Consider the following 26,210-nt stretch of genomic DNA (forward strand, 5'->3'; position numbering starts at 1 on the left):
TATTAAGCGTTGCTTCTAGGAAACTGAACGGGGCCTTTTCTTGCCTTTTTTTTTTATTCGCGCACATGGCGTCGTGCCTGACGTGTGTACAAGCAAACAAAACAAAACCGAAAAAAGTAAATACGATTTCGTAAAGGTGACGCAGCAAACATTTACATTGAGGCCGTTTGTAACCATAAAATAATCTTTAAGCTAAAGTTGTCGACGACGCGTTGAAGAGCAAGGTTATAAAATATCACCGCTATACTTGACACTTTTCGTGAAAAACTTCACAGAAGGAATTATTTTTTTTTTTTTCATAACTCGCCGTTCTTCCACATTGCTTCCTTTTTTTAAAAAAGTTTCATAAATTCCCTTCACTCATTGAAAATAATTTTGTTTTGCTTTGCTTCCGTTTTCTCACTTCTTTCCAGCGGCATCGAGGGGAGAAGAAAAGAGAATACATAAACAAGCCAATACAAAGTTACGAAATAAAAATTTTACAGTCCGAAAGGTAAAACGGAAAAAGCAAAAAAAGTGGTGTGAGTGAAAAGTAAAAAAAAAAAAGAAAGTGAATTCAAAATTTGAGAACGGGAAGCACACATCACTTAAAATCGCATTAAAGGGTATAGACAATTTTATACAATTTTACATAGTTTTCACCAACCACATTAAACAGAAAAAAGAAAAAGTTTGCCCTACTCCCACACGCTTTGCTAAACGCAGAGCAGCACTAACGGCATCTTCCGCTGTGGGTTCCATTTCGTTTGCCAGCAGCACACGCCGCATAAGTTGGTGGGAAAAAATACGTAAGTAAATAAGGGACCAAGAGGAAGCAAAGAAAGTTTAAAGTAATAATAATAATAATAATAATAATATATATATATATATATATAGTCCCATAAAAAAAGAGAGAGGGAAAGGATAGGAAAGAAAAGAACGAACGAACACAGCAAAATGGTAACAAACACAAAAAAAAAAAAGATCATTAATATAGACATATCCATACACCAAATTCAAATTGGGTGTAAAAGCAAGCGAGAAAACGCTAGACGATATCCATTTCAGTGGTCTGTTTGGAAACCCATTCATCCTGCTCGGTGATCTGAAGGAACACACGTTCAATTGTTGCTTGCGAAACACTGTAGTCAACGATACCAAGTAAGCCTTTGCTTGACTCTAGCGTTCGAAATGCATCTGCAAGCGACGTAGAGCGGGGAAGTGCGTACACAAGTTGTCTGCCCTTACATTCCCTTAAAGTAGCACCTGCGAATTGCCTGTCCACGAACTCTCGTACCAACGCGGGTAACTCACCCTCCGCTACACAAATGTGCATTTCATAGCCGGCGCCATATTTGTCTTTCAGATGAGCATTCCTGCCAACGCAACGCATCGTTCCGTCCTTCATAATGGCCACACGGTGGGCGAGGGCCTCAACCTCCTCGAGGTGGTGAGTTGTTAGAACCACCGCGCATTGGCATGCAGCACGTTCAATAACGGACCATATCTTGCGGCGGGCAATAGGGTCCATTCCGGCTGTTGGTTCATCAAGGAAAATAACACCGGGCCCACCAACGAGAGCGACAGCTAGGCTGAGTTTGCGCCGATTACCACCGCTTAACCCTCCCGCTAGCGATTTGCGATACTTCGTTAGGTCGCACATATAAAGCAAATCTGTCACAACATTTTCCACTTCTTCGCCAACCATACCGTACAATCCGGCTTGCAGTCGTATGTGCTCTTCCACCGACAGGAGGCCGATGCAGGTGTCAAACTGTGGGCAGTACCCGATGCACCGTAGAGCCTTCCCTCCTTGCTTCACGATGTCACATCCGCACGTTTCCACCACCCCACCCGTAGGCATGAGCTCTTGGCACAGGATCGACATCGTTGTAGTCTTTCCTGCGCCGTTTGTGCCAAGTAATGCGAATATCTCGCCTGAAGAAACCAAAAAGAAGAGGTCACGTACAGCCTCCTTGCCATTGGGGTATTTTTTGCTAAGATTCACAACGCGCGCAGGGGGATAGCCCGGTCCGTCAACCATGGGAAGGCAAACACGACACCGTTCCTCTTCCACATCTGAATCACCGCTATGAGCCTCATCGAATACCTTCGTCCGGTCGTATGACCGCCGATTCCACCACGCACGTCGCCGTGGATGGTCGAAGAGGAACCCCAGAAGTGAAAAAATGGGGAATTCCACGGCGAGATAGATGAAAGGGTAACCGGTAACATCCATGTCGAATGCGGACGTCGCGTTCCCTACGGCTTTTCCGAACCTGAAATGGGAAATATTGATGATAGCTTCCCCAACACAAAAGGAAGGAATAAACCGAAACGGCCAACGGAGGCTTTCGGACGTCTCCCTTGTTATTTCGAGCAGGGAAAATACGTACACCACTATGACCGAGAGGAAACCAACGACAAAATTGAATCCCATCACAACCAGCTGCGCCTTCGAGTGTTCACGGAATAGAAAACTGAGCAAGTAGGCGAAGACGATGCTCGTCAGCCCATAAAGCATAAGTGCAGTAATAAACGCTCCAATTGTCTCGCTACCAACGTAATCCTCTTGGTCAAACAACATCAATACCGAAACTATAGCAGATACTGAAATAAAATACATAGTGATATCAAAAAGAAAGTTGCTTGCCCAGTAGATGGGAAGCCTCAGTCCGGCAATCCTCTGCATGTGAAGCGATCCGCATTCCCGTTCCTTCACAACCCACGCTAGCGGGTTAGAAGAAATAAGAGTTAACGGGATCATCATAATCGCACCTATCAACATGAGTTGCAGCGCGCCGACGTACGTGGCCTCGTCCTCGAGTACTCCAACCGACCACGATACATTGGCCTGCACTCCTGACACACGCTGCAAAACAAGTTGATAAAACATTGACATGGTGATAGCCACTTGGTGAAGGGCGGAAGAGTTGTACAGCATCACTACAGGCATTCCTCGCAGCTTGGGATTATAAAGCATCCTATCCCCACAGAAGATAGCAGCGTACCGTGGATACTCATGGGCGAACCAAGTTTTCATGCCGTAAATACTGAGTTCCCTAGTGTCTTTAGCAGATATTTCACTGATGTGAACATTCGGTACACCGGGGCTCTTTCCCCAAAACAAACCACAGTTGGCCGAATCGACAATAACTTTTTCATCGTAGAGGTCAAAAGTCAACGGAAGCGGCCCTACCTGTGCGGGATTAGAGCCTATCAACACCGTTGCCAGCAGCACACTGGTAAGGCACACAACCTGCAACATGTGCATCCGCCGGTCACGCAAGGCTGTGAAAATACGTTTCAACATGATGGCCTTTAACTGAGTTATCCCTGCAGCATGATGTCTCGCTCGTCCCCACAGGGAGGAGCAGTCACGCGGCTTCTCAGCAGAACATTGCTGCCCACCACAAACACGCAGGAAGACCTCCTCCAGGGTTGTAGCAGCAAGAGAATAAGAATTAAGGTTTACATCGGATGCTATTTCCAGCTTCTCGATCAGCGACGGGAATGCAGCAACGCCGCCCAATGGTAAACGATAAATCACTTCACACCCACAGTAACTCAACAACTCTGCTCCGGGCACGTGCTTTTTCACAGCGTCATCAACAAAGCAGAAGTTGTCTTTTGATCGCACAACAACGGTAAGACTATATCCCAAACCCAATTTAGACTTTAGGAACATGCTGCTACCGGAACACTGCAGCCGACCATCATTCAAGATCGCGATACGGTGGCCAAGTATGTCTGCCTCATCCATGAAGTGAGTCGTGAGAAGAATTGTGTGGTGGGCTGCCATCCGTTGCAATAAACCCCATGCATGACGTCGGGAAGAGGCATCCATGCCCGCAGTCGGCTCGTCCAGTAATACAAGTGGACTGCCGCCCACGAATGCAATGCCTACCGAAAGCATCCGTTTTTGTCCACCAGAGAGATGTCCCGCGAGGTCGTCACTTTTTTCAGATAGTCCTGTTTCGTGCAGCACATGCCTCACTGCAAGGTCCAAAGCCTTCCCCTTCAAACCTTTGATCTTGCCAAAGAACTCCAAGTGCTCACGACAAGTTAACTGCGGCCATAGAATGTTGTGTTGAGGACAAAAACCCATCTGTTGACGCGCCGCTGGTAGCTCCCTTCGCACGGATCGACCATTCACGTAACAGTCGCCAGCGTCAGGCTTCACCATTCCTGTTATCATATTTATCACCGTGGATTTACCTGCACCGTTGAGACCCAACAGCACGGATATTTCTCCTCTGCCCATCGACCAACAGAAGTTGTTGACGGCGACAAAAGTGTCTCCACCGCGTTGGTACTCTTTCCTAAGACCTGCCATCACTACAGTGGCTTCCTCTTTAGTGCCCCCAATATCCTCAAACACACCGTTATCTGCACGCCCATCAGTGAAAGGGCAAGCGGATGTCCCGACCTTCCGACGTTCCCAAAAAAGTGCCCTGATGGGGTTCGTTATGAAGAAAAGTGGATGTTTCGTGCCCCAATCGTTTTGCAGCACTGTGTCCAAATATAGCATGAGAAGTGTGTAAAGTACAAGGTCGGCAACCAACATAATCAACAACATTTCGGCACACACTGGGTCCCCGCCGATTCGAAGTTGCGTAAGGTGAAAGCCGCCCGATACCTCCATGGCCAAGGCACCGTGCACGATAGAAATAAATGCGGTTGGTGATAGCAAGGCTGAGATCATGCACAGCAATCCATTTGTTGGCCGCTCAACAGCGTATGGCAGGGTCATCAGAAAGTATATGATGGGGGATACGAGCAAGGCGAGACGTGTTTTGCTGAAGAAGCACGCAATGACACCTGACAGGGGAATAGTTGTCAACGCGAAGACAAATATTACAACGAACAGGGACACCGAGCCACTCCGTGGCATATATGTGAGCTTGAGCAATACAGTAATAAGGGAGCACACCACAAGATCAATGAGCAGAGGTTTCAGAAACCACACCACATTAAGCACAGACTTCCTCATACCCATAATCAAAATGGTTTCCCGTATCTTGGACTCTTTCTCCATCACATTTACGTGCACACGAGACGTTACAGTGAAAAGAAACGCGAGACCGAAGAGTACCGGCAAAATTCCGCGAGCGGTTTGGAGAAGTGGGGTTTCCGTAAATTCCACAAAGCCTTGCGGCATTATGTAAGGCGTGATGTTCAAGCCCATACCCGGATTGAAAAGTCCCATATGATGTTCCGATATTTCCTTTTGCAAAGTAAGGTATCCCGAGAGGGCGTACATTTCAGCTCTGTTGTGTTGAAACCCACCCGGATACGCATTAGCGACGGTTTCACGAAGCGTTGGCAGGGCTGTGCCGTTCAAGTAAATTTGAACGTCTAAACTGCCAGGCTCAAAACACCGGACGTGAACAATCCCCCAATTTAAGGTTTGCCTTCTCACTTCTTCCTGAGCCTCTGGCAAAGTTTCAAAGGTCCCACCGTAAACGTTGGTAAAATAGTGAGAGACTCTTCCCAAATGTTGTACTATCCCCCTCACCACGGAGGCATTTCCTACAAAGTACAGCCGACCGGAACTTTGAATGGCCGACAAGCGGTTGTTTGGAATAAGGCCTCGAGGTATTAGCACTCGGGTATTTGCGTGACGTGCAAGCCATTGGTGCATAATAAGCGTGTCAAGTGGAGGAATGGGCGCAATACGACCGACAAACCCATTGGCAAAAAAAGCTACCAAAGTGGTAGCACCCACTCTCTTGTGCACGCAAACGCCTCTGAATGGAGCCGTGATCTCGTCTTTTATACACTCCACTTCCTTCTTGTTGCGACACACTCTAAGTCCTGGTACGCCACCTAGTTTAGCGCTGCACGTAAAGTGCTGGTAAATTGTTGGGTTCATGGTCCTCGGTAGTGCCCCGTAATCGATACGTGGTGATTCATCAATATGATTAGTACCCCATATAGACCACAGAATGACAGTAACAGTCATGAAAAGAAGTGGCACTACCACTTCCAAAACTACCTCAGACTTTCGCCGGACAGTTTGCCGGAATAAACGCTGAACAGTTGCCCAAAACATATCCATAAATGACGCACGACAGTTATGCACACCCGATACACCATCACCTATGCGATTGCTGTCCTTTCGCACAGCGTGCAAAGATATATCATGGGTGGATACTTCCACGCTGCCGGTTGTTGCACTGCTTCGAGAATCCATTTGCAGTGTTGTTGTCGAGGGCTCATGGACGCCACCAGTAGCATTCGCGTCAAAGGGTTCTTGCATGGAAATATTTGCCAAGGGACAGAAATGTCCGCGTGTTGGCGAGTGGGTGCCTTTTTTGTTACCTTCAATAAAACGTGTGGAGGAAGGAGGGGGAAGAAAGGTGAAAAATGAAAAGGAGTAGTGGTCAACATACGGTACATTCAAATTGATTAAAAAGGGAGAAGAGGGGGTATATAACAATACGAGAGAATCATAAATGAATACCAAAGCGCAACATTATCAACGCACCCGCGTCTATAATAGCAAGCATCAACTTTAACGAGCGAACAATTCATCCATCCAACATATGACTGTCAACTCCTACAACTTTCCCCTCTCCACAAGGCATATCTAAAAGGCTAAAAGGGGAAAACGCACCAATACAGTAAACGGACTCAAGGCCATCGCGCACACATGCAAAGGTGCAAATGAATACATACATTCCTACACACCTCCTCATTTTTGTTCTAACGTTTGTGGGTTTTTTCTCCTGACTATTCGCTTTCGCTTTCAACAATTTTGCATTTCTACACTCTGTGCGTGCCAAACAACAGATGCCAAGAAAGGTGTAAAAAAAAAAATCTTCGGGAATTCTACAAAGAGTTGAGAGCAGACGAGATGAAGAGATGGGGACAGTGAAAATAGCACAGAGCACACCCTCTAATCACCAGACCGTTCTGGCCTCTCCTTATCAGGGAATTATTGTTGTCATTGCTTGATATATTATTACGATGCATGAGCAAAAATATCTCAATGCAGCTAAACAGATCAAAAAGTGTTAGGTGTATACGCGCACAAATATATATGTATAAGCATATAAATTTTTATAAAAGCATAAACATACACAGGTACATATGCAAAACATATACGTATCTGGTAAATTTCTGGCTGTTTAGCTTCCTTCTCTTCCCTTCCTTTTTTTCTCTTCGTCTGCCAATAGGGGAGGCTACCGCACGTTCCGTGTCTCACTATTTTATTTTATTTTGCATTTGCTCGAACCTTCGGTCTCTTCTCACCACTTTAAAACTGAATAACAAACCGCGGGTGTGCAACCACTCGAATAAACAGAAATGTGGCAACACTTCCCCTTCATCCTACACTGCTCAAACCCACTTCCAACGCTTAAGAACACACAACTACCCTCTTTTGCATTTATTGCTAATTTCTCACCATTTTCTTTCATCTGTTCCATTCGAAGAAGTTTCTTTCACATATATGTATGCATACGCGTTACTCTTTCATATCATCGGCAGAAGAAAAATAAAAACGACAAACAACATCACATACCCTTCCCTTTCTTTTTTCTTTTTCTTTTTCATTTCCCTCCCTGCTCCTTTGTCTTTGCCCATACCGCGAACCCCTCTCCCGCCAGAAGCGACACATTACAACTCATTGGGGCAATACAAGACCTTGTAACAGCCAAATAAATAAATGAAAAAAAAGAAGGCTAAAAGAAAAGCGAAGTCTGTCGATGCTAAAAATGAAAAAGTTCAAAGATTAAAGCCCGTCCTATTAGTCAATCTGTGGAGAAAAAATACTGGAGATGATGACCCAATGAATGCTCGAAGGTTGTGAATGAACGTGTGTGATGGAAATTGCAGCGATTGAACAAAAAGAAATTGACTAAACACCGAATGAACGGGATTTTTTTTTTAATGGCAAAATGAAGCGCTGACCACAAAACAGCTCCCCGGAAACAAAAGAAAAAAATAGCGAAGGGACAAATCCCTACCCGCTGTTTCCGCTTCCCGCGTCCCCACATACGAAAACACATTAACCGCCAGAATGAGATAGAAGGGGGAAATTCTTTAACAAAAGGTGGAGCCATAAACACGAACCGTTCCCGTTCCTTCGCACGGCAGCCAAAGAACACACACGCATATATCTACACATGCAAAGGCTTAAGTAAATGCATATAAATCGTACACACCAACACTACGAGGGAAAGAGGCTAGTAATGAAAGTATTAAAAGAGGGGGGAAATATGCCTCCGGTTTTGTCCTCTCTTCACTATCCCTCGGTCCTATTGGTCGCCCGCCCTCACCGTAACAAGTATGTTTAGTGAAGAAACAATGACGACGAAGTAAATGACAGCAGCAACAACAACAATAATAATAACAGCACACCAGCCTCTCCCTTAAGAAGAGAAGGGCCCCATGTGAAATGGAGCCCAGACGGCTGAGCACATTTATTTTTTACGCCTCTTCGCACCAGCGGTTCTCCTCCCGTATTTTCTCCTCCTCTTCGGGAGTGAAGTCGCTTTCAATGTTGAAGAGTTCTCGAATCTGCTCAGCAGACTTCCCACGGATCATGTTCGCTACACACGCACAGGTGAGATCCAGTAGATCCCGCACGTTCAGAAAATTTGCCGCCATAATGACGTCGATGAGAACCTCGTGTTGTTTCTCGTCATGATCCTTTACCAGTTCGGTGTAGAGGAAATCGTGGTCCCACGGGGAGATGATCTTCTCAATGTTTGACTTAAGTGGCTTCTCGATGGGATCAGCCCGTTCCTTGTGGTGGTGCTCCATGTATTTAATCACAAGTTTGAGTGTGCGAGCGGAAACGTTAGGGATGGGAATGATGGGATCACCACCATTTTGGTCCTCCAACATGTCCTTCAGCAAACCTGACATCATAGCGGCCTCACGCCGCACCTTAAACTTAACAGGCGTCGGATCATTGCTCTCCAGGATGCAATATTCCGTAAAGTCCACGTCCTGTACCGACACCTCCTCCACCATGACTGTGGCTTAAAACTTATGCAGCACACAGTCAAAAAAATGAAGGAGTAACTGGACTCTACCCTTTATTGTTGTGTTGATGGCCTCCGATCCGTTTGTATCTAACCGGATTCCTCCCTCTCTTCTCTGAGTACTTACTCTTTTGTTGTTTTAAACTATCTTCTCTAAGCTTTGAATCTCCTCCCTCAGCTCCTTTAATTTCCCGCTTTGTTGTTGCCTTGTTTGTGGTTTCTAACTTTAATAGCTTACGACGGTGTCTCGTACACACTGTTCGTCTTCAATATTGTATCCTACGACAAAATGATCGCTACCCTTTATTGCGGATCACTCCTCCCTTCCCGATGCAAGCAATACCAAGAAAAACAAAAAAGGAAAATAGGTGCCGAGCACAGAAAGAAGAGTTGGTACAATCAAAACTAGTGGTTAGGAGCGGTCAAACGCAGTAGTCGTTCCCCCCCCCTCACTTCGGCGTCACAGCATCGCTAGTGCAGCCACCCGTGCATACACAAGTCTAATTTTTGTTGTTTTTTTTACTCATTTTTCTTTGAGGCAATAAGAAAAGGAAAATTGAAAAGCAGAACGGAGCAATGATGGAAGCTGAGTAACGCACTTCGAGGTACGACTTAGCGTGCCAACGCCAAAAGCATCTCCCCTTGCTGCCATCATTGGCGCCTAGTAAAAGAAGCCGAGTACCTTACCACCAGTGTTACGTGCACGGGCTTCTTCGTGGTCCATGATGCCAAGTGATGTCGTGAGCACCACGAAACCAAATTGACGACTCGGGAGGATGTTCTTCACCCATTTCTCGAAGTCACGGGCGGTACAATCGAAGCGAGGGCAAATGGCACCACACTTGTTTAGACGACCATTGAGGTTCACGACAATCTTCCCCGCACGGTGGTCATCGACAATCTCGAACTCGCCAATGTATCCGTGTTTTTGCATGACTTGCAAGAACTTCACCACAACCTTCGAGGAGGGTCGGATGAGAACCTGACGCTTGCCGCGGCGCTCTGCGCCCGCAATGCAGCGGAGCGCATTCGCCAGAACGCTCATCATTGTCATCCTTGCGCTTCCTTGGCTCCTTTGTTTGTTTTGATTATTGTGATTGTGTTACCATGCGGTGTCATTCATAAAAAGGAGGTGAAGCATGAGGGAAAGAGAGAGAGGTGTAGACGAATTGTTCCTGGTAAAAACAAGGAGTAAAAGACAGTAACATAATAATTGTAATCACTTTTTAAGGTCCAAAAGGGCAAACCTTCGTGTTCGCACGGAATAGAAGACGATATAATGCGTTGAATTACACACTGATACGCGTGCTCAACATATTGAAGAACGGGATACTTCAGATTCCACGAGCCGAATGGGAAGCTGATGCCCCAACAGCAGTCGCAGAACCCACCAGCTGGCAGAGTCACTACTCCAGCAAATGTACCCACTCCCTTGTGTGGAGGGAAAGAACCACAGTATCTGAAGGGGGTAAAAGGAGCGACACACACACACACACACACACACACCTGCACAAGGTAAGCAACCCCTTTGTCTCCGCTTCCACTTCCGCTTTCCCTCCTTCATCTTTTCCAATATTACCCCTTACCTTCACTACTGTTCCCGTTACTCACACAGGGCTACTCTGCGTTAGTCTTTCACCTTTTTCCCCCTTGGGTGATTCGTCTCTTCCTCAAATACAACATCATCGTAATTCTCAATCTTATCAAACTTCCTCTTTTGACGCTCCTCCCGAAGGGCCTGCCGCTTTGCTTCTCGTCTCTTTCTTTCTTCCTTTGAGGCAAATAACCTTTCCATTAGGGAGGCACCAGGCACATCCACAATGATGTGCGCCCTCGCCACCGCTGGCGGATCAGGAAGCTTAAAGAAGTCACGGAACGGCTGCCAACGGAGCAGCAGCGGCTGAAGCAAACCAGCTGTCGAAAGGCCAATCCAATAGGCAAACATAGCAGCAGGCTGCGAAGAGAAGAAATAAACACCAATGACCGAACCTACGCGCATGCCCCAGCGAACGTATAGGCCGGTTGAACTGCGGCCGCCGCGCTGCATCATTTGGTTCAGTTCGAAATTCATTAAGAACATGCCTGCACATATCATGGGAAGTCCGTACGTGGGGTCAGGCATCGTCAAGTCAACAATCCAAAGAAATGGTGCTCTCTCGAGGTCCGTCTCGTACACAGCCAGGCGACGGACAGAGATAAAAGCAGAGAGAGTCACAGGAGCAGTTATCATCGACAAAAAGTTCTTCCATTGTGCGCAGTGATGCTTTTTCATCAGAGCGTACTTCATGCGATTGTACCCCTCCTTAATGACACGTTTCTCCGCCGTGCTAAGTGAGCGGTCGCTCTTGGCGCGGTTCTGGCAAGTAGCGATCTCCGATAGCTGAGGGTTAATGTGACTTAGGCGGAGGGCATTGCGATGACTTAGCAATGACGGGACAAGCGTACACAGTCGCATGAAGATACCATAAAAGAAGAATACGTTCCCCCAACCCCCAAAGTCAAAACCGAATACGCCTTCGTTCCGAAGGTGCCGCATGATCTCCACTTGCTTCTCAACTGGCTGCAGAAATCCCACAATCCAATCCCAAAAGTCCTCTAGCCGCTCAAAGACGCTCTTCTCAGGACGAATGAAATCGTCCACCTCCATCGGCTGCTGAGCGAACACTTCTGGTAATTCTTCTTCGATTTCCTGATGAGATTTGCGCCCTATTGTGTCGGTATTCATCCAACTCGCTGGGTTCCAGCTGAAACAACGAATAGCCCCTGTCATGGGTGAGGCCAAACCGGTTGCTCGTGGAGCCGCTACAGCGCCGGGCCCCAGTCTACAACCTGACACGAGACGGCGCGTGAGCACCCCGCGTGAGACAAAGCGGTGGGCCGACATGCCTCACTTGCATGAACTAACAAATGAACGAAAAGACTGCAGAAGTAAATAAATAATGAAGAATATCGACAAGGTTTGCGTGGAATGATGGTAATAACAATAAAAGCGGCAACAATAACAATGAATATGTGTCCACTGTTAAGGACGGAACCGGCCCCTCACTAGCTGTATACAGACTTAAACGAAGAGAGAAACACAAAGAACAAGTCTGACAAATTTGAAAGGGGGATAAGTGGGCGAAAAAAAAAGCCGAGCTTTCCAAACTGTCACCTCCATAAAAATCATCCTTTCCCGTACCCCAGACATTAAAGTACCTGTTTGGTTTAGCCTCTCTCGTAACAACTTTCTTAACGAAACAAATGGAAAATGGAGAAAACAAAAAAATTAAAATTATATATTAGGTCGCCTTGAAGCAAGCATTTATGCCGAATTCAAGGTGAATAGTGGGAAAAGAAGAACACGTCGAGGAGGGGGAAATCCCGACAACTATCGCCACCTTCCAGCTATTTTTTGTTCTTCCATCACTGTACACACGAGTATACTTTTACCACGGGTGTGCAAACATTGAGCATCCTCCAACTAAAATGAAGTTCAGCGGACTTTTAAGCTTTACCTGCGTTCGCCAGCGACTCCCTAGTAGATTCATAGAGCTTCATGACAAGACCAATAGCAATGGTCTTACCGTCTTCACGCAACATGAAACGACCCATTTTGTCAAAATCCTTGTGGGGCTCGAGCACGAGCGCGCGCTCCAACTCCATTCGAGCGATCACAACATCTCCAGCCTTCACGTGTGTGGGGTCCTTCTGCACAACCTCACCCGTCTTTTTATCCACTTTAGCCAGAAGTTTGTGGAAAGAAACCTCCTCCTGCGCCGCGTGAGCGTGCAACATGACACGCGATCCAGCACATATAATATTTTTCACGTCCAGTATCACCACACGGGCCTGGAAGTACTCAACAGCGCGAAGTGACGTCGGAACCGATGTACCCACGTAGCCAGCGTGAACGTCGCCTTCATCCACGCCGCGAACGCGAAGGTGGACGTTGTCTCCAGGATAACATTTCTCAAACTCTGTCGCCTCAATTGAAATGCCTTCAACAACCGCCTCCTGCTTGCTTGGAAGTATCTGAATCTTTTCCCCAACAGCCACGGAGCCAGACTCTACCTTGCCATACACAAAAACGCGACCCTCATCCTTGTATGACCCAACAAGTGGAATACAAAGGACATCGTTTTCGCTTTTCGTCTCTGGTAAAACAAGCTCGTCGATGAAGCTCATCATTGTTGGTCCTTTGTACCACGGACAGACGCCTTCTGCTGTTTCGCGGATGAGATTGTCACCCGTAAGGCCAGCAATCGGAATAAATATGAGGTTTTTGGCCTTCTCTTCATCGTAACCGTTCTGACGAAGAAAGGGTTTTAGCTTCCCCAGTATGGCATCGTAACGCTCCTTGCTCCAGTTGACCTCGTCCATTTTGTTGATAACACAGATCATTTGCTTCACGCCACACGTACGGACAAGCATAGCATGTTCGCGGGTCTGGCCACCTTTCTCAAAACCTGTCTCGAACTCACCAGTACGACTGGAGATGACCAGCACACACACATCTGCCTGGGTTGCACCTCCAATCATTGACGGTACAAACGCTTTGTGGCCGGGGGCATCGAGAACCGTTATCCGGCGCTTCTCTGTTTCAACATACGCAGCTCCGGTTTCACGCGTGATTCCTTTCGTTCGCTCATCCTCCGAAACGTCCATCACATACGCGTACTCCCAACCTTCACGGTGGTGCACCTCCGCCTCACGCCGCAGTTTCTCCATTTCACGCTGGTCCACCAGCCCCTTCTCCATCAAAAGATGTCCAGAGATGGTCGATTTACCCGCGTCCACGTGACCACAGAAAACAATGTTGAAGTGTGGACGAGGGTCCCTAACAAATTCCTTTTTATTTTGCTCACGTTGCTTGGCAATCTCGCAACGCACTTGCTCACGAAGTTCCTCCGGGGTCAGCTTCGCAGAACCCTTCTTGTCGTCAGCCGTTGTCGTGGTTGTGTTTCCGGCGTTATCCTTCGGTTGGCTATCGCTCTTTGCGTTGCCCTCTTTGGGTTTGGTTTCTTCTACCTTCTTCTTACTGAGAGAAAGAGTACCTGCCTTTGCCTTCTTGGCCGGTGGAACAAACTCGGAGGCACCGCCACCCAGAGACAGCTTTGATGTCTGGGCGGAAGAGGTCTTCGGTTGCTCTTCCGGCTCGACCTGTTGAGGAGGATTAACATAACCTTGAGTGGGAGCGCCTCCCTGCCCAGTACCTTGGCCTGCGCGGTCGTATTGTTGTGATTGGAACCGCTGTTGATTATGCACTGTGTTGTAACCGCCTCGTTGCTGGTTGTATCCCGGAGTATAACCGCCCTGTTGACCGCCATAACCTTGATTATACCCTCCCATCTGATGATTGTAACCAGGGACGTATCCGCCCTGTTGTTGGTATGAAGGATTGTAGCCACCTTGTTGACTGACAAAAGCCGGGTTGTACCCCGCTTGCTGCTGTTGTTGATAAGGCGACTGGTAGTAGTAACCCTGCTGTGGCGCACCTCCGGCGTGTCCCTGGTGCTGCTGTGGGTATTGACCCTGTGGGTGTGACGGTGTGAAGGCGTTCGCGTTGGGGTTAAACCCCCCTGGTTGTGCCCAACCTGACATCTCCTTTTAAACTTGCGCTCGAAAAATAAGACTTGCTACAAAAAAAAAAATGAAATAAAGTTGAACTGACCGTTGGGCACTTCAGTATCTAAAATTTTGTTTGAGGTACGTAAGTAGTCAACGCCATATTACCACACCCACGGAACCTAACCAAGCGTGTTTTATAGTGCAGTTAAGGGCATTTCCCACCATCGCTCAGTCTCCCCCAGAACCGGCTTTTTCGCCCTAAATCACACCAATCAAAAAATGAAGGGGCGTAAGAGGGAAGAGTTACAAAAATTTAACCCAACGGGAAGCACACACGCTTTCATACACGGAAGCTGGTAAGAAAAGCGGCGATAATTATTTGGAAAGAAAACAGAACGTAAAGTGGCAAAGAGCAGAGCATGCTTCAAACGTATACTCATTGGGGTCATTTATGCGAGGGTGGTGAGCGCACCCCTTTCAGGCCCGTTTTCGTTCACAGTAGCGTGTTCTTCAGCACAAACAACAATGCCAAGAGGTTGAAAACGGACGAGGCATGCGTGAAAATTCAAGTATTTAATATGTCATCATTTTCCCATCGAATGCGCATATATATATATATATATACGTCTCACAGTAACCGGTTCAAATACAACGGTGAGTACAAAACAAAAACTGGGGAAGCTCTTCAGTGTCTAACCACAGTTATTAGATGTCGTTCGTAACAACGGTACACGTCCATCTTCTCATCCTCCTTAAACCATATTAGCACGTGAGTGGAAAGTAACACCTCAAGAGAAGTGGTGGTCGATGGAGAGCCGGATTTGTGGTTCGTCCTTCAAGTACAGACACGTCCGTACAAATATATGCAACCCGGCGACAAACAAACACCGCACAGGTGCAAAGGCACACAAACATGTTTTCTTTTGAGTGCCATGTGTGCCTGCTCGTGAGCGAGCCACGCCTTCTACTGCAGAAACTTGAGGTTATTAATATGTTGAATTGCCGAAAAGTGCTTAGTGGCGAGCTCTTTCCACATTTCCCTTGAGCGTTGTGATCCTAAACAATTGATATACTCCGATAGAAGACCAACCACATCTGGGGGTAAAGAACCTGTCTGCAAGGCTTGGAATAGCTCCATAGATGCCTTTGCTATGGCTGAACGGCGTTGGGCGTTTGCTACCTGCTGAATGGTCGTGCGCAACTTCTGCGCTAAGTCCCGATGTTCTGGGTTCAGCGACGAAATTTCAAACGACGACAAACCAAAATCATCCGCCGGTCGACCACCTGCGGCTGCAAACCGAGGTGGGGCGCCAGGGTTCGCGACCGGAGCGTACGCCACGCCGCCTACCCGTGGAGCTGTCACCACAGGGGGTGCGGTACCAACTGCAGTGGAAGGAATCCCGGGGGGAGGAGGAGCAACAGAACTGGGCGCTGTCATCGATGCTGCCTGAGGGGGTTGGTTTGTCACACTCTGGGGGTTCATGTTCCAGTTGGCATTTGAGCCGTCACTGGGCATACGTGGTGGTGGAAGCCCACCCGAGGTCATCGACGGTGGTGCCGACCCTGGTGGTGCCACCATCATATTCCCAACCCGCGGAGCTGACGGCTCCGGCGACGGGGAACTTTTACCCGTCTGATGCAAACTTCCTGTTGGAGGTGCACCAAAAGTCGATGTCGGGTTGGTGCCTAATCCTGATGGCGCCCTAGGAGGTAGAGGCATTCCACGTGGACCTGACGGTGGCTGCGCAGGAGTAGGAAATTGCTGAGGTGGTGCTAAAGGAGTTCCGATGACCTGCTGCGACGGCAGTGATGGAACGACCGTCGGTTGTGCTGGCGCGTGGAGCCCTTGTACAGATGTTACTGACGACCCACATGACGGCGGAGGTATCATTGGCATAGAACGTTGGGGATCCATATGGTTCTGAGGGCGTGGGGGGGCGGAAGTGGGAACCGGACCTTGCAATTCCTGACTCGGCAGATTTGAGGAGGAGCACCACAGTAACCGCTCATCGTCGCAGTGGCAGGGGGGTGGTTTGTTACCACACCTCCTCCAACAGACCCCAAAGAAGACCAGGAGGAAATGGGATGAGGCATCAGTCTGGGTACCGGTGCAGCGGAGTTCGCCGTTACCGCCGGTCCCGGTTGTTGGGCGATGATCCCTGGTGCCGGCGCCTGTTGCTGCTGCTGTTGTTGTGTCGGTGGCGGCATCGTGGCTCCCATACGTTGCTGCTGGTACTGGGGTTGCACAACTGGTGGAGGTTGTTGCTGCTGCCCACCGTACATATTGGGTTGCACAGCTGATGGAGGTTGTTGCTGCTGCTGTTGTTGTGTCGGTGGCGGCATCGTGGCTCCCATACGTTGCTGCTGGTACTGGGGTTGCACAACTGATGGAGGTTGTTGCTGCTGCTGTTGTTGTGCCGGTGGCGGCATCGTGGCTCCCATACGTTGCTGCTGGTACTGGGGTTGCACAACTGGTGGAGGTTGTTGCTGCTGCCCACCGTACATATTGGGTTGCACAGCTGATGGAGGTTGTTGCTGCTGCTGTTGTTGCTGCCCGTTACCCTTGTTAGCCAAAAACTCCAAGCACGACTGACTTAGTGAATCCGAAAGAGGAGTCGCAACAAACGGGAAGGTGATCTGTCCACACGGAACTTCGAACCTCATCCGGTCTACCATAATTGCGGCGTTGCGATTGCCGACGTTAGCGGACCGCTGAAAAATTGGCATCGCCTTCGTAAGCAACCCCTTCCCCAACAACCCCAGCCCATATTCATACAAGTAATCCCCAAAGAACGTTGATGTAACCTTCCGCCCCGTCACTTCCTCAAGAAGAAGTACCTCCTGCACCAGCTTCTCTACAGGCATATTTTCCTCGTGCCACAGTTCCGCAACTGCATCCACATTTCCACTGCAAATAAAACAGGTCATAGCACTCTCCCTGTTACCCGCTTCCTTGAGAGCAAGTGCCAACTTGTCGCAAGCCTCCGAAAATCTTTCCCCTACAAATGATATTATAACGGAAAGAGCCTCCTTCCACAACGCGTTCCCACCGACCATCAACGAGCGAAAATCTCCTGCGGCGACTGCAGACGCATACACGATATGCCGTTTCCCCTGAGAATTCATTAAAATATGTCTGGTATATTCCTGCTGCACTCGCTGCATCAGCTTCCCTCCTTGCAAATAGGCAATAGCAAAGGCATCACCAAACTCGCATTCGTCCAAACATGCCTCAACCGCCTCATTGATGCGGCCTGCTGCTACATGTGAAGCAGCAATATCTTCTAATGATTTTTGTGTGCCCTGCATCGTCTCAAATGGGTCCTCCGTGTCCTCAGTTGGTGCGTCCTCGGCGAGGTAGGAAAGGATGGGGGTACGATCGTTTTTGCACGCTGCTGCAGCGGCCAAAAGTGGATATTGGTGCGCCTTTAGCCACTCTACACGCTCCACAGAGGCGGGTGGTAGTCGAGAAATCTCAGCGACAGGATCCCCACCGCTCATCCCTGACGGATCGGATGCGTTGTTTGTGACGATACGTGTAAGTCTGACAGCGTTTGCAGAGTGCGAAGACACCGACGCTACGAGCCCACTTATGCCAATAGAAGCCCCACATGGGCGCTGCAAAGACTTTTGTACCGATGCACCAGGGGCAGGGGCAGAGGACACATCCTCAGCCGTTGATACACAAAACAACGGCTCAAAGGATGACGTCGCCAGGACCACCGGAAGTGCTCGAGACCACTTCATGTCAACCATATAGCCGTTTTGGTGTTGCAGTGCGCCATTCCGCTCTCCAGTCGAGGGGTCCCACCATAGTGTCTTCCCGTCCGCATCACATGACGCGAGAATCGCGTGGTCTGTCATATTCCACGCAAGTCCAGTTACAGCATTCTCGTGACCCAACATCTCGCGAAGAGGCATCATTGCTTTTTTTAAATCCCAAATTTGTATGGCAGGATGTTTTTCGTCGAGTCCGACAGCAATTTGAGTCGCCATAGATGGATGCCAAGCAATAATGTTTCCACATGATCCCGATTTCCCACTCTTGGATACATGCAGCGACACTGCTAGGGTCTGTGTCTTCAGGTTCCACACATTGACAACGCCGTTAGCAACGGAAGTGGCTAAAATGTGAGGCCACTTCGGGTTCCACTGAAGGTGTGTAATGCCAGCCGGTTGAGCAGAGTCAGGCATAATAGGAACACGCTGCGGCTCTCGTGGGTTTTCCAACATCCATACATCCCATGCCCCGTCGTCGCCACCGATAGCAAGAAATGTGGGTTGGGACGGGTTGAATTGGCAGCCACGGACGGCGCCGCGGTGCTCAGCAATAACAGAAAGTCGTGGTTCTTCCGTGTTACGGTCAGGATTGATTCCATAGTTTTTCATCATGATAGACGCATCGTACACGTACACGGCTCCATCTTCACAAGAAACAGCAATGATGCCTCGTTCCCCGCCGTGTGGACTCCAGTCAACACGGAGAGCGTGTGCCGGAATCACCGTACGACCCAAAACGGGCATCTCTGTCTCATCCGTCTGCGTGACATCAACCAACCGTATCTCGAGAAAGGCCTCACCAGAAAAGTTGTCATCAATTGCTCCGGCAACGGACGCCGCGGCGAGAAACGTTGGTGTTCCCAGAACCTCCGGTGCCCACGCAAAAACGCAGGTCAGGGGTGTGGCCTTTAAGCGCATCGCTCCACGTCAGTAGTCAGCACCCTTAACCTTATGTCAATTCCCTTAACACTCTCACAGTCTTACTCTTACTTTATTACGTGCTGGTTTACTTGACTCTATTTGTCGAAAACTGTCTCAGGCACGTCCTTCCTTTTTGTCCTTCAAGTGCGCTCTTCTTTTCGTCCTCTGCTCTGTTAGTTCAGTTTGGTATTATGAAATGCTATCAAGTGCGCCGCGCGTCTCCCTATAGTATTGCTTTAAATACAACCACCTACTGGCACATTAAAGAAAAATTCAACGGGGGAAAATGTCAACGACAGGAACAAAAAATAGAAATGTGGGGCGACTAGCGAAAAGAAGGTAAACAAGAGGTCAATTGGGGAAATTTTCCACGGAGCAAGGACGCCTAGGACAAAACAGAGAACCAGGACGCAACCATAACGGACGTCGCAATGTGTACAGACCAAAAGGAGTAGAAAATTTGCACTGATTCTTCACTGCTACAACACTCACTCTCACGCCTGTCCCGGACAAAGCGTCCGTACAAACAAGTAACAAACGTCGGCCTTAAGTGCATCAATTTAGAATGATGATTATGCCTGAGTGCACGGTAACCGAAGCCGCCGCATGACACCAGCTTCTAGAAGAGGCTAAGTAGCGATCCGTCGGCAGTAGGCAAAGTGGCGTCTGCTTGGCTTCCCTAAACCGTGGCACAAACCGTCCCAACACGCCGTCCCCCATGCCCCTTACAGTGCAGGAAACGTTGTGAGCCGCTCTAATAAAAAAGCCGTGTTCTGAATCGCAAGAGCTCACGAGGCAACACAAGCACTCCCACATGGCAACTAGATGGCAACATCAGGTACACAAAGAGTAATCAGTCCTCCCTCCCATAATGACTGCAGCCTCGTAAACCGCTCAAAGGCTGTATATACTCTGGCTAACGAGCTATTCAAGCCCTACCAAAAGAACAAGAACAAAGATATAAAAGGAAACATGACAAGCAACGTATCTTGATGATTAGCAATAGAATACACACTTGCACAGCACCCTCAAGCAGTGAGAAAGGAGGGGGGAAAGAATCATCTTAAAGCTTCTCAATGTAAACGAAAAGGAGAACTGTAAATCAAAAAAAGGTATGGAAACGACTGATCACACCATCAGTACGCACAAGCAGATGGCAATCCCTTCCCTCGATCTCAGTTACGCTTTGGGCGGACTGTCTTTCGGTGGAAGTGCATCTTCGATGAGCGCTCCTTGCGAGCAGCACACACCTTCTTCATGCGAGTGATGGTACATGCCATCTTGCGCGCGCGACGGTATGCCATCTTAGCAAGGTCGGGGCGGATGTCGGCAACAGCTCTCTTCACCACTGATGACTTCACGCCAGGTTCCATCACAGTCTTCTTATACATCAACTTGGGCTTGTTGTTTGCATCACCGCTCTTTGTTGTCAGGAGGATGCGATCACCCTTCGTCTTTATTACTGCGGCCTTCGTGTTCAGGAAACCAGACTGTCGCTTTGTCCAATTCGCGTTGTTATTGAACGGATCACTGCTCAATCGAATGCCATTCCGCTTCTGCAGAAATTTACTGTTCTGGCGAACCAACAGCCACTGAAGATCAGTGGAGTGCGTCATTTGTTTCTCACACCCTACAGTACAGGCAACAGTAGAAACAGGACCGGAAGGACGAATAAGGAAAATATATGAGAGAGCGCTGAACAATGGGCTCCACTTGGTGAGGAGAGCAGTTAAGGGTGCGACAGACGGAGGAAAGCTAAAACTCTCCCACCCAGATATTCGGAAGGTGCCATCATTACGTAGCACCCATTCCGTGGCAACATTAGTGTATGTCCCAACCTCACGACTCCCATACAAACACCAAAAGGGGTTATATATCTTTTTTATCTTAAATTTTATTTATTTATTTTTTTTACGATGCGGTCGAAAGGTTATTCCTCTTATCAACAAATAGCATAAGGGAAAACCAGTTGCAAAAAAAATCTGAGAAAAGTAGGGGGACTAAGCAATACCCACGGAAACACCAGGAACCACAAACCTCTGGCGCCGGAGCAATACCATCTCTGCCTCGTGGAGTCGGTTGACCATTTCCATTGTGTCATTCCAACTACCGGCGCATACCCCTTCACTACCTTGCTGAGCATCCACGCAGAAGCGGTACAAAAGATCCGTTACGAGTGTTGAGAGTGAGACACGTTGAAGTGACGAGCCCCAAAATTTAGCAGCTATCCATATAGACGCCAGCTGCCTTTCTGCAACTGTACGCCGTTCCACCTCTGAGGACCACAAATCGATCACCGCAGCCGGCTTTGGGGGGCATTCAGTGCCCTCAACTCCAGCTATAAGAAGACGAGACGAATTTATAATTTTTTCCTGCAGTCGCGACCCTTCATGGACGCCTAGCAGCTTGAAAAGTGCATCATGAAGTACGGGTGTCATATGGTGGCACACCTCAAACCACGCAATTGACTACACCTCAAAGCTAAAAAAGACTTAACTAACAAATAATTTCTCAAGAGCGAAGAAGGGGGGAAACGCGAGCACTTGCTAATGTGAAAGAACATTCTCAGGTAACAAGTTTAAAAACTATGCCCACACATGCGTTGAAACACCAAGAAAAACAAACATCATCTTAAAGCTTCTCAATGTAAACGAAAAGGAGAACTGTAAATCAAAAAAAGGTATGGAAACGACTGATCACACCATCAGTACGCACAAGCAGATGGCAATCCCTTCCCTCGATCTCAGTTACGCTTTGGGCGGACTGTCTTTCGGTGGAAGTGCATCTTCGATGAGCGCTCCTTGCGAGCAGCACACACCTTCTTCATGCGAGTGATGGTACATGCCATCTTGCGCGCGCGACGGTATGCCATCTTAGCAAGGTCGGGGCGGATGTCGGCAACAGCTCTCTTCACCACTGATGACTTCACGCCAGGTTCCATCACAGTCTTCTTATACATCAACTTGGGCTTGTTGTTTGCATCACCGCTCTTTGTTGTCAGGAGGATGCGATCACCCTTCGTCTTTATCACTGCGGCCTTCGTGTTCAGGAAACCAGACTGTCGCTTTGTCCAATTCGCGTTGTTATTGAACGGATCACTGCTCAATCGAATGCCATTCCGCTTCTGCAGAAATTTACTGTTCTGGCGAACCAACAGCCACTGAAGATCAGTGGAGTGCGTCATTTGTTTCTCACACCCTACAGTACAGGCAACAGTAGAAACAGGAACGGAAGGACGAATAAGGAAAATATATGAGAGAGCGCTGAACAATGGGCTCCACTTGGTGAGGAGAGCAGTTAAGGGTGCGACAGACGGAGGAAAACTAAAACTCTCCCACCCAGATATTCGGAAGGCACAACAAACAAAAAGAATGACGCTTTCCCTGCCCCCACCGGGAGGTCACAGAAACTGAACCAAAAGACACTGTGGAGAGGAAAAAAAAAGGGGGGCGACACCACATTTTCCTTCATGAATAATACGTTGGTCGCGTTTTCCTGAATCGGGCGCGAAAAGGCAATCACTTCACCTATTTGATGCCTGTGCGCGCGCATCGGCGTATTATTCTGTGCTTCTTCTTTCTCTCTCGTGTCGGAGGTTACTGTTCCATTTAAATATATGCAACGCGGACCAGTAAAATGAAGTTTCAGTAAATGCGAAGGAAACCCACAAAAATCGAGCAGGCGATGGACACAAGAGAGGCGATGCCTCGAGACAAGCGTCAGTTCCTTTCAACATTTAAAAAAATTTTTAAAGGCTAGGTTTAAAAAAAAAAGAACGATATAAGGTTCATTTCCATGAAACTGAATGGTACGACTCACCCACTAAATTTTTTTCTATATTCACCCTCCTAGACCGGTGGGGTTGCCCTCACAAAAAACGACCATGTCCAGTTTCCCCGGTTATGTGCGACACAACTTCTCAGACCTCGCGGGTCTCTGCTAAGTTCTTTTTGCTTAATGTTAATAAGTGGTTAAATGACTTCCTCCTACCTCTGTTTAACATCACTTCTGAATTTATTGTTCACTCTCTCGTTCCCCCACCCCCACCCTTTCTTCCGATGGCGGAAGTTCTTTTTTTTTATTTTAAAAACAAATAAAACGGTTAGTGCCCTCTTGGGGTTAAAAAAGCGACCGTAATCGATTAATAAAGGTAATATATAAGCAGCTGTACATACACAAACTCCTTGTCTTTGCGTCCTTACACTGTAATGAACACTACAGGGATAAAGACGTTAGGATGCGAGAAAGGAAAAGTGAAGAAGACCATGTATCTATCCACTTAAACCCAAAAACACGCGCACACGGCGGACTTACATATGAATCTAAATTATTGCCATACTTTCTTTCTCCCTTTTTAGGGGTTGATATCTCCCCACTAATCACAAAAGAACGATTGCGCAGCTCCCACACACCCTCCTTTAAGTCTACATCTGTGCAGTTAATCAGGACAACTTTGGTAAGAGGAAAATTGCAATAAAGGTAACAAGTTCTCTTATCCAACATGATGCTTAATCACACGCGCATCTCCTTCTGCTCACCTGACGCTCTTCGCATCGGGTTGCTCGGCTCCCCACTTCTTACACGATGTACTCGTCCCCCAGTTGGAGCCATATAACAAATGAATATATGCATCAGGGTGCCCATTGCACAAAAGTAACAAGAGGCGCCTAAACAAAAAAAAAGAAAGAAAGAGACTTTCTAATATGTGGAGCTCCAATCCCCCTCTCTCTTGCACCAACAACCAAGACAACAGATAAACTCAACCCCAGAAGGAGAGTTCCCATCGGCCTCGATAGTGTGGTGAAAGCATGACTAATACATGTCATATGGAGAGTCACGCTCACAATCGAATCTAAGCAGCTGCCGCCTTCCGCCGGATGTATTTCACACGGCACTGTGACGCAGTTGGTCCGACAACCATTGTGTGATAGTCAGGGTCCGGCACTTCATCCCGTAATAGCTGGAAATCATAGCTTCGGAAAGCTGTGGCAAGAATTGTTTTCACCTGCAGAAGTCCAAATTTTTGACCGATGCACTTGTGCACTCCGGCACCGAAGCCGATAAAAGCACCTTCAACCTTCTCGTCTCTCTCCGGATCCCACCGCCTCGGCTCTGGAAAGGCCTCCTCGTCATGATGAGAGAGAAGCGGTGAACATGCGATGATATCGCCTTTTGGTACAACATACGACCCAACCTTTACATCGGCCATTACCTTGCGCATCAGCATGAGGAGTGGCGGGTCACGGCGAATGGACTCGCGGGCGCAACGCTCCGCAAAGGGCATTTCGTCCATCACATTATTGTAATTGAGTTGAGCGGGGAACTCCTCAATTTCCTTGCGTAACGCCTCCAGGTGCTTTACGTTTGCTGGGTGCATAAGATGCAGCATAGACCACGTAGTGGTGATGGATGAAGTGTGCTGACCAGCGAACATGGCAGCCACGATCATGCCACATACCTCGTGTAGGGACATGGGAGTACCGTCGCGGTAGACGGCACTGAGAAGGCCTGAGAGAAGATCGGATGTAGAGCTGTCCTTGTTGACTTCCTCCTCCTTTCGAGCAATGATAATCTCACTGAGAATTTTCTGCAGTTCGGTACGTGCCTCGTGGCAGCGGGCAGATTGTGGGAGTGGTAACGTCAGCAAGATGGGCAGGGCCACAGCCGCAGGGATTAAACTGCTTTCCATCTTCGCCAGAAGTTGCGCGAACCTACGCGCATCGAGCCGCTTCCGCAGGTCCTCCCCAAATAAACACTGACAAGCGGTATTAATAATCATTGTGCTGCAGTCCTCCAGCAAATTGATTTCCCCCTCGTCCTTATCCCAGTTGGCCGCCATAAACTTGCGCACCTCGTGCTGAATGGCGGGGACGAAGTTCTGAAACTTGGCGATGGTTAATTCCTCCGCAAGAAAGTTGAGTTGCTCACGCATCCTTGGGTACGGGGCAGCATACGCAACACCCTCACCAAACACGGGCACCATAAAACTGTACACTTCCCGCGGTGACAATACCTCGTTACGAGGCAAAAAGAAGCGGCTGTGTTCGTGGGGATCGCCAACGATGGTCACCCTCTTACCCACGATGTTAATGGTAAAAATGCCTGACTTCAATTGACGCTTGCATTCCTGCATGAAGCCAAGAGGGCTTTTTCCAAACTGTATAATGTGTCCAAGAATGGGTACGGTGACAGGATACACTGGTGGATCTGTCGGCCTCGTCACATTGAATGATTTGACAAAGTAAAACGAATACAACGCAAGTGCTGTTAGTAAGAAAATGGCAACTTCAAGCAACATCGGTTCGTGAGTCCACTGTTTTTCCTCTCCTTCTTCGTATCGTTCCCGTGTTGCTCCCGCCACAACAAAACTTCGCTGTTAACGCTAAAACTGTTTGTGTCGCTCCCTCAACTGTATGTTTGTATATATATATATATATATATAGACGTGCCTCGGATTTTATACACACGCACCCCCACACTGGCTATTTGTGCTGCGATAAATATAAGCGTTGATATGTATTAACCCTTTGCTTTTTTCTCTTTAGCTTCGTCCCGACCGCAATACCAAAACAGAGGAATAGGAAAACATTTTCCCATAATAAAAGTTGTGTGAAACAACAAAAGAGATTAGTAAAAATGCACAAGTAACGCCCACCCGCCCACCCCCAAAAGAAAACATATATAAAATAGGATGCCAATGTTCTTCTTTCAACCTTCTTTTAAAGAAAAATAAAAAGAAGGAAGCAAAAAAGGAAGCGCCAAGACCTTCACGAGTCCATCCATAAGACTGTGACGATGAATGAGTGAATGGAAAAGAGGCTACTTCTCATTTCCACTCATACATACAGGCTTTCCTTTCAAGTCCTCCTTTATTTATCCACTCTAAGCAACCGTTCGCCATTTACAAGGGCAGTTGACCAAAGCGGAGAAACTTAAAAAAATGTGCATATATATAGTCATCTGCTCGCTGTGCCTCCCTGCGGT

The 26,210-nt window shown here is 48.0% G+C and overlaps 13 protein-coding genes across 13 annotated transcripts; 2 read left to right on the forward strand and 11 right to left on the reverse strand.

Annotated features, from left to right (window-relative positions):
- Positions 1 to 1,027: 1,027 nt before the first annotated feature.
- TbgDal_XI6880 (ABC transporter, putative) lies at positions 1,028 to 6,241 on the reverse strand (the record flags this gene model as incomplete). The annotated part of the gene is made up of 1 exon (XM_011781532.1): positions 1,028 to 6,241. One exon carries the CDS (start codon positions 6,239 to 6,241, stop codon positions 1,028 to 1,030), a length of 5,214 nt encoding a protein of 1,737 aa, XP_011779834.1.
- Positions 6,242 to 6,955: 714 nt separating this feature from the next.
- Positions 6,956 to 7,636, forward strand: TbgDal_XI6890 (hypothetical protein, unlikely; the record flags this gene model as incomplete). The annotated part of the gene is made up of 1 exon (XM_011781533.1): positions 6,956 to 7,636. The coding sequence occupies one exon, from the start codon at positions 6,956 to 6,958 to the stop codon at positions 7,634 to 7,636; it is 681 nt and encodes a 226-aa protein (XP_011779835.1).
- A 100-nt stretch (positions 7,637 to 7,736) lies between these two features.
- TbgDal_XI6900 (hypothetical protein, unlikely) lies at positions 7,737 to 8,048 on the reverse strand (the record flags this gene model as incomplete). The annotated part of the gene is made up of 1 exon (XM_011781534.1): positions 7,737 to 8,048. The coding sequence occupies one exon, from the start codon at positions 8,046 to 8,048 to the stop codon at positions 7,737 to 7,739; it is 312 nt and encodes a 103-aa protein (XP_011779836.1).
- Positions 8,049 to 8,415: 367 nt separating this feature from the next.
- Positions 8,416 to 8,964, reverse strand: TbgDal_XI6910 (Cyclin A/CDK2-associated protein; the record flags this gene model as incomplete). The annotated part of the gene is made up of 1 exon (XM_011781535.1): positions 8,416 to 8,964. One exon carries the CDS (start codon positions 8,962 to 8,964, stop codon positions 8,416 to 8,418), a length of 549 nt encoding a protein of 182 aa, XP_011779837.1.
- A 672-nt stretch (positions 8,965 to 9,636) lies between these two features.
- TbgDal_XI6920 (40S ribosomal protein S15A, putative) lies at positions 9,637 to 10,029 on the reverse strand (the record flags this gene model as incomplete). The annotated part of the gene is made up of 1 exon (XM_011781536.1): positions 9,637 to 10,029. The coding sequence occupies one exon, from the start codon at positions 10,027 to 10,029 to the stop codon at positions 9,637 to 9,639; it is 393 nt and encodes a 130-aa protein (XP_011779838.1).
- A 573-nt stretch (positions 10,030 to 10,602) lies between these two features.
- TbgDal_XI6930 (hypothetical protein, conserved) lies at positions 10,603 to 11,859 on the reverse strand (the record flags this gene model as incomplete). Its single annotated transcript, XM_011781537.1, has 1 exon — positions 10,603 to 11,859. One exon carries the CDS (start codon positions 11,857 to 11,859, stop codon positions 10,603 to 10,605), a length of 1,257 nt encoding a protein of 418 aa, XP_011779839.1.
- Positions 11,860 to 12,461: 602 nt separating this feature from the next.
- On the reverse strand, positions 12,462 to 14,558 carry TbgDal_XI6940 (eukaryotic release factor 3, putative; the record flags this gene model as incomplete). Its single annotated transcript, XM_011781538.1, has 1 exon — positions 12,462 to 14,558. One exon carries the CDS (start codon positions 14,556 to 14,558, stop codon positions 12,462 to 12,464), a length of 2,097 nt encoding a protein of 698 aa, XP_011779840.1.
- A 386-nt stretch (positions 14,559 to 14,944) lies between these two features.
- On the forward strand, positions 14,945 to 15,247 carry TbgDal_XI6950 (hypothetical protein, unlikely; the record flags this gene model as incomplete). Its single annotated transcript, XM_011781539.1, has 1 exon — positions 14,945 to 15,247. The coding sequence occupies one exon, from the start codon at positions 14,945 to 14,947 to the stop codon at positions 15,245 to 15,247; it is 303 nt and encodes a 100-aa protein (XP_011779841.1).
- A 242-nt stretch (positions 15,248 to 15,489) lies between these two features.
- TbgDal_XI6960 (protein transport protein sec31, putative) lies at positions 15,490 to 19,223 on the reverse strand (the record flags this gene model as incomplete). Its single annotated transcript, XM_011781540.1, is given in 2 exon segments — positions 15,490 to 16,440; positions 16,416 to 19,223. Coding segments are annotated over 2 exon segments (3,759 nt in total).
- Positions 19,224 to 20,401: 1,178 nt separating this feature from the next.
- TbgDal_XI6970 (conserved hypothetical protein) lies at positions 20,402 to 20,842 on the reverse strand (the record flags this gene model as incomplete). Its single annotated transcript, XM_011781541.1, has 1 exon — positions 20,402 to 20,842. One exon carries the CDS (start codon positions 20,840 to 20,842, stop codon positions 20,402 to 20,404), a length of 441 nt encoding a protein of 146 aa, XP_011779843.1.
- Positions 20,843 to 21,226: 384 nt separating this feature from the next.
- TbgDal_XI6980 (hypothetical protein, conserved) lies at positions 21,227 to 21,664 on the reverse strand (the record flags this gene model as incomplete). The annotated part of the gene is made up of 1 exon (XM_011781542.1): positions 21,227 to 21,664. One exon carries the CDS (start codon positions 21,662 to 21,664, stop codon positions 21,227 to 21,229), a length of 438 nt encoding a protein of 145 aa, XP_011779844.1.
- Positions 21,665 to 21,969: 305 nt separating this feature from the next.
- Positions 21,970 to 22,410, reverse strand: TbgDal_XI6990 (60S ribosomal protein L28, putative; the record flags this gene model as incomplete). The annotated part of the gene is made up of 1 exon (XM_011781543.1): positions 21,970 to 22,410. The coding sequence occupies one exon, from the start codon at positions 22,408 to 22,410 to the stop codon at positions 21,970 to 21,972; it is 441 nt and encodes a 146-aa protein (XP_011779845.1).
- Positions 22,411 to 24,078: 1,668 nt separating this feature from the next.
- Positions 24,079 to 25,524, reverse strand: TbgDal_XI7000 (cytochrome P450 51A1, putative; the record flags this gene model as incomplete). Its single annotated transcript, XM_011781544.1, has 1 exon — positions 24,079 to 25,524. One exon carries the CDS (start codon positions 25,522 to 25,524, stop codon positions 24,079 to 24,081), a length of 1,446 nt encoding a protein of 481 aa, XP_011779846.1.
- Between the last annotated feature and the right edge of the window lie 686 nt (positions 25,525 to 26,210).

Source organism: Trypanosoma brucei, chromosome 11 (assembly GCF_000210295.1).
Source record: "Trypanosoma brucei gambiense DAL972 chromosome 11, complete sequence".
Classification (NCBI taxonomy): Eukaryota; Euglenozoa; class Kinetoplastea; order Trypanosomatida; family Trypanosomatidae; genus Trypanosoma; species Trypanosoma brucei.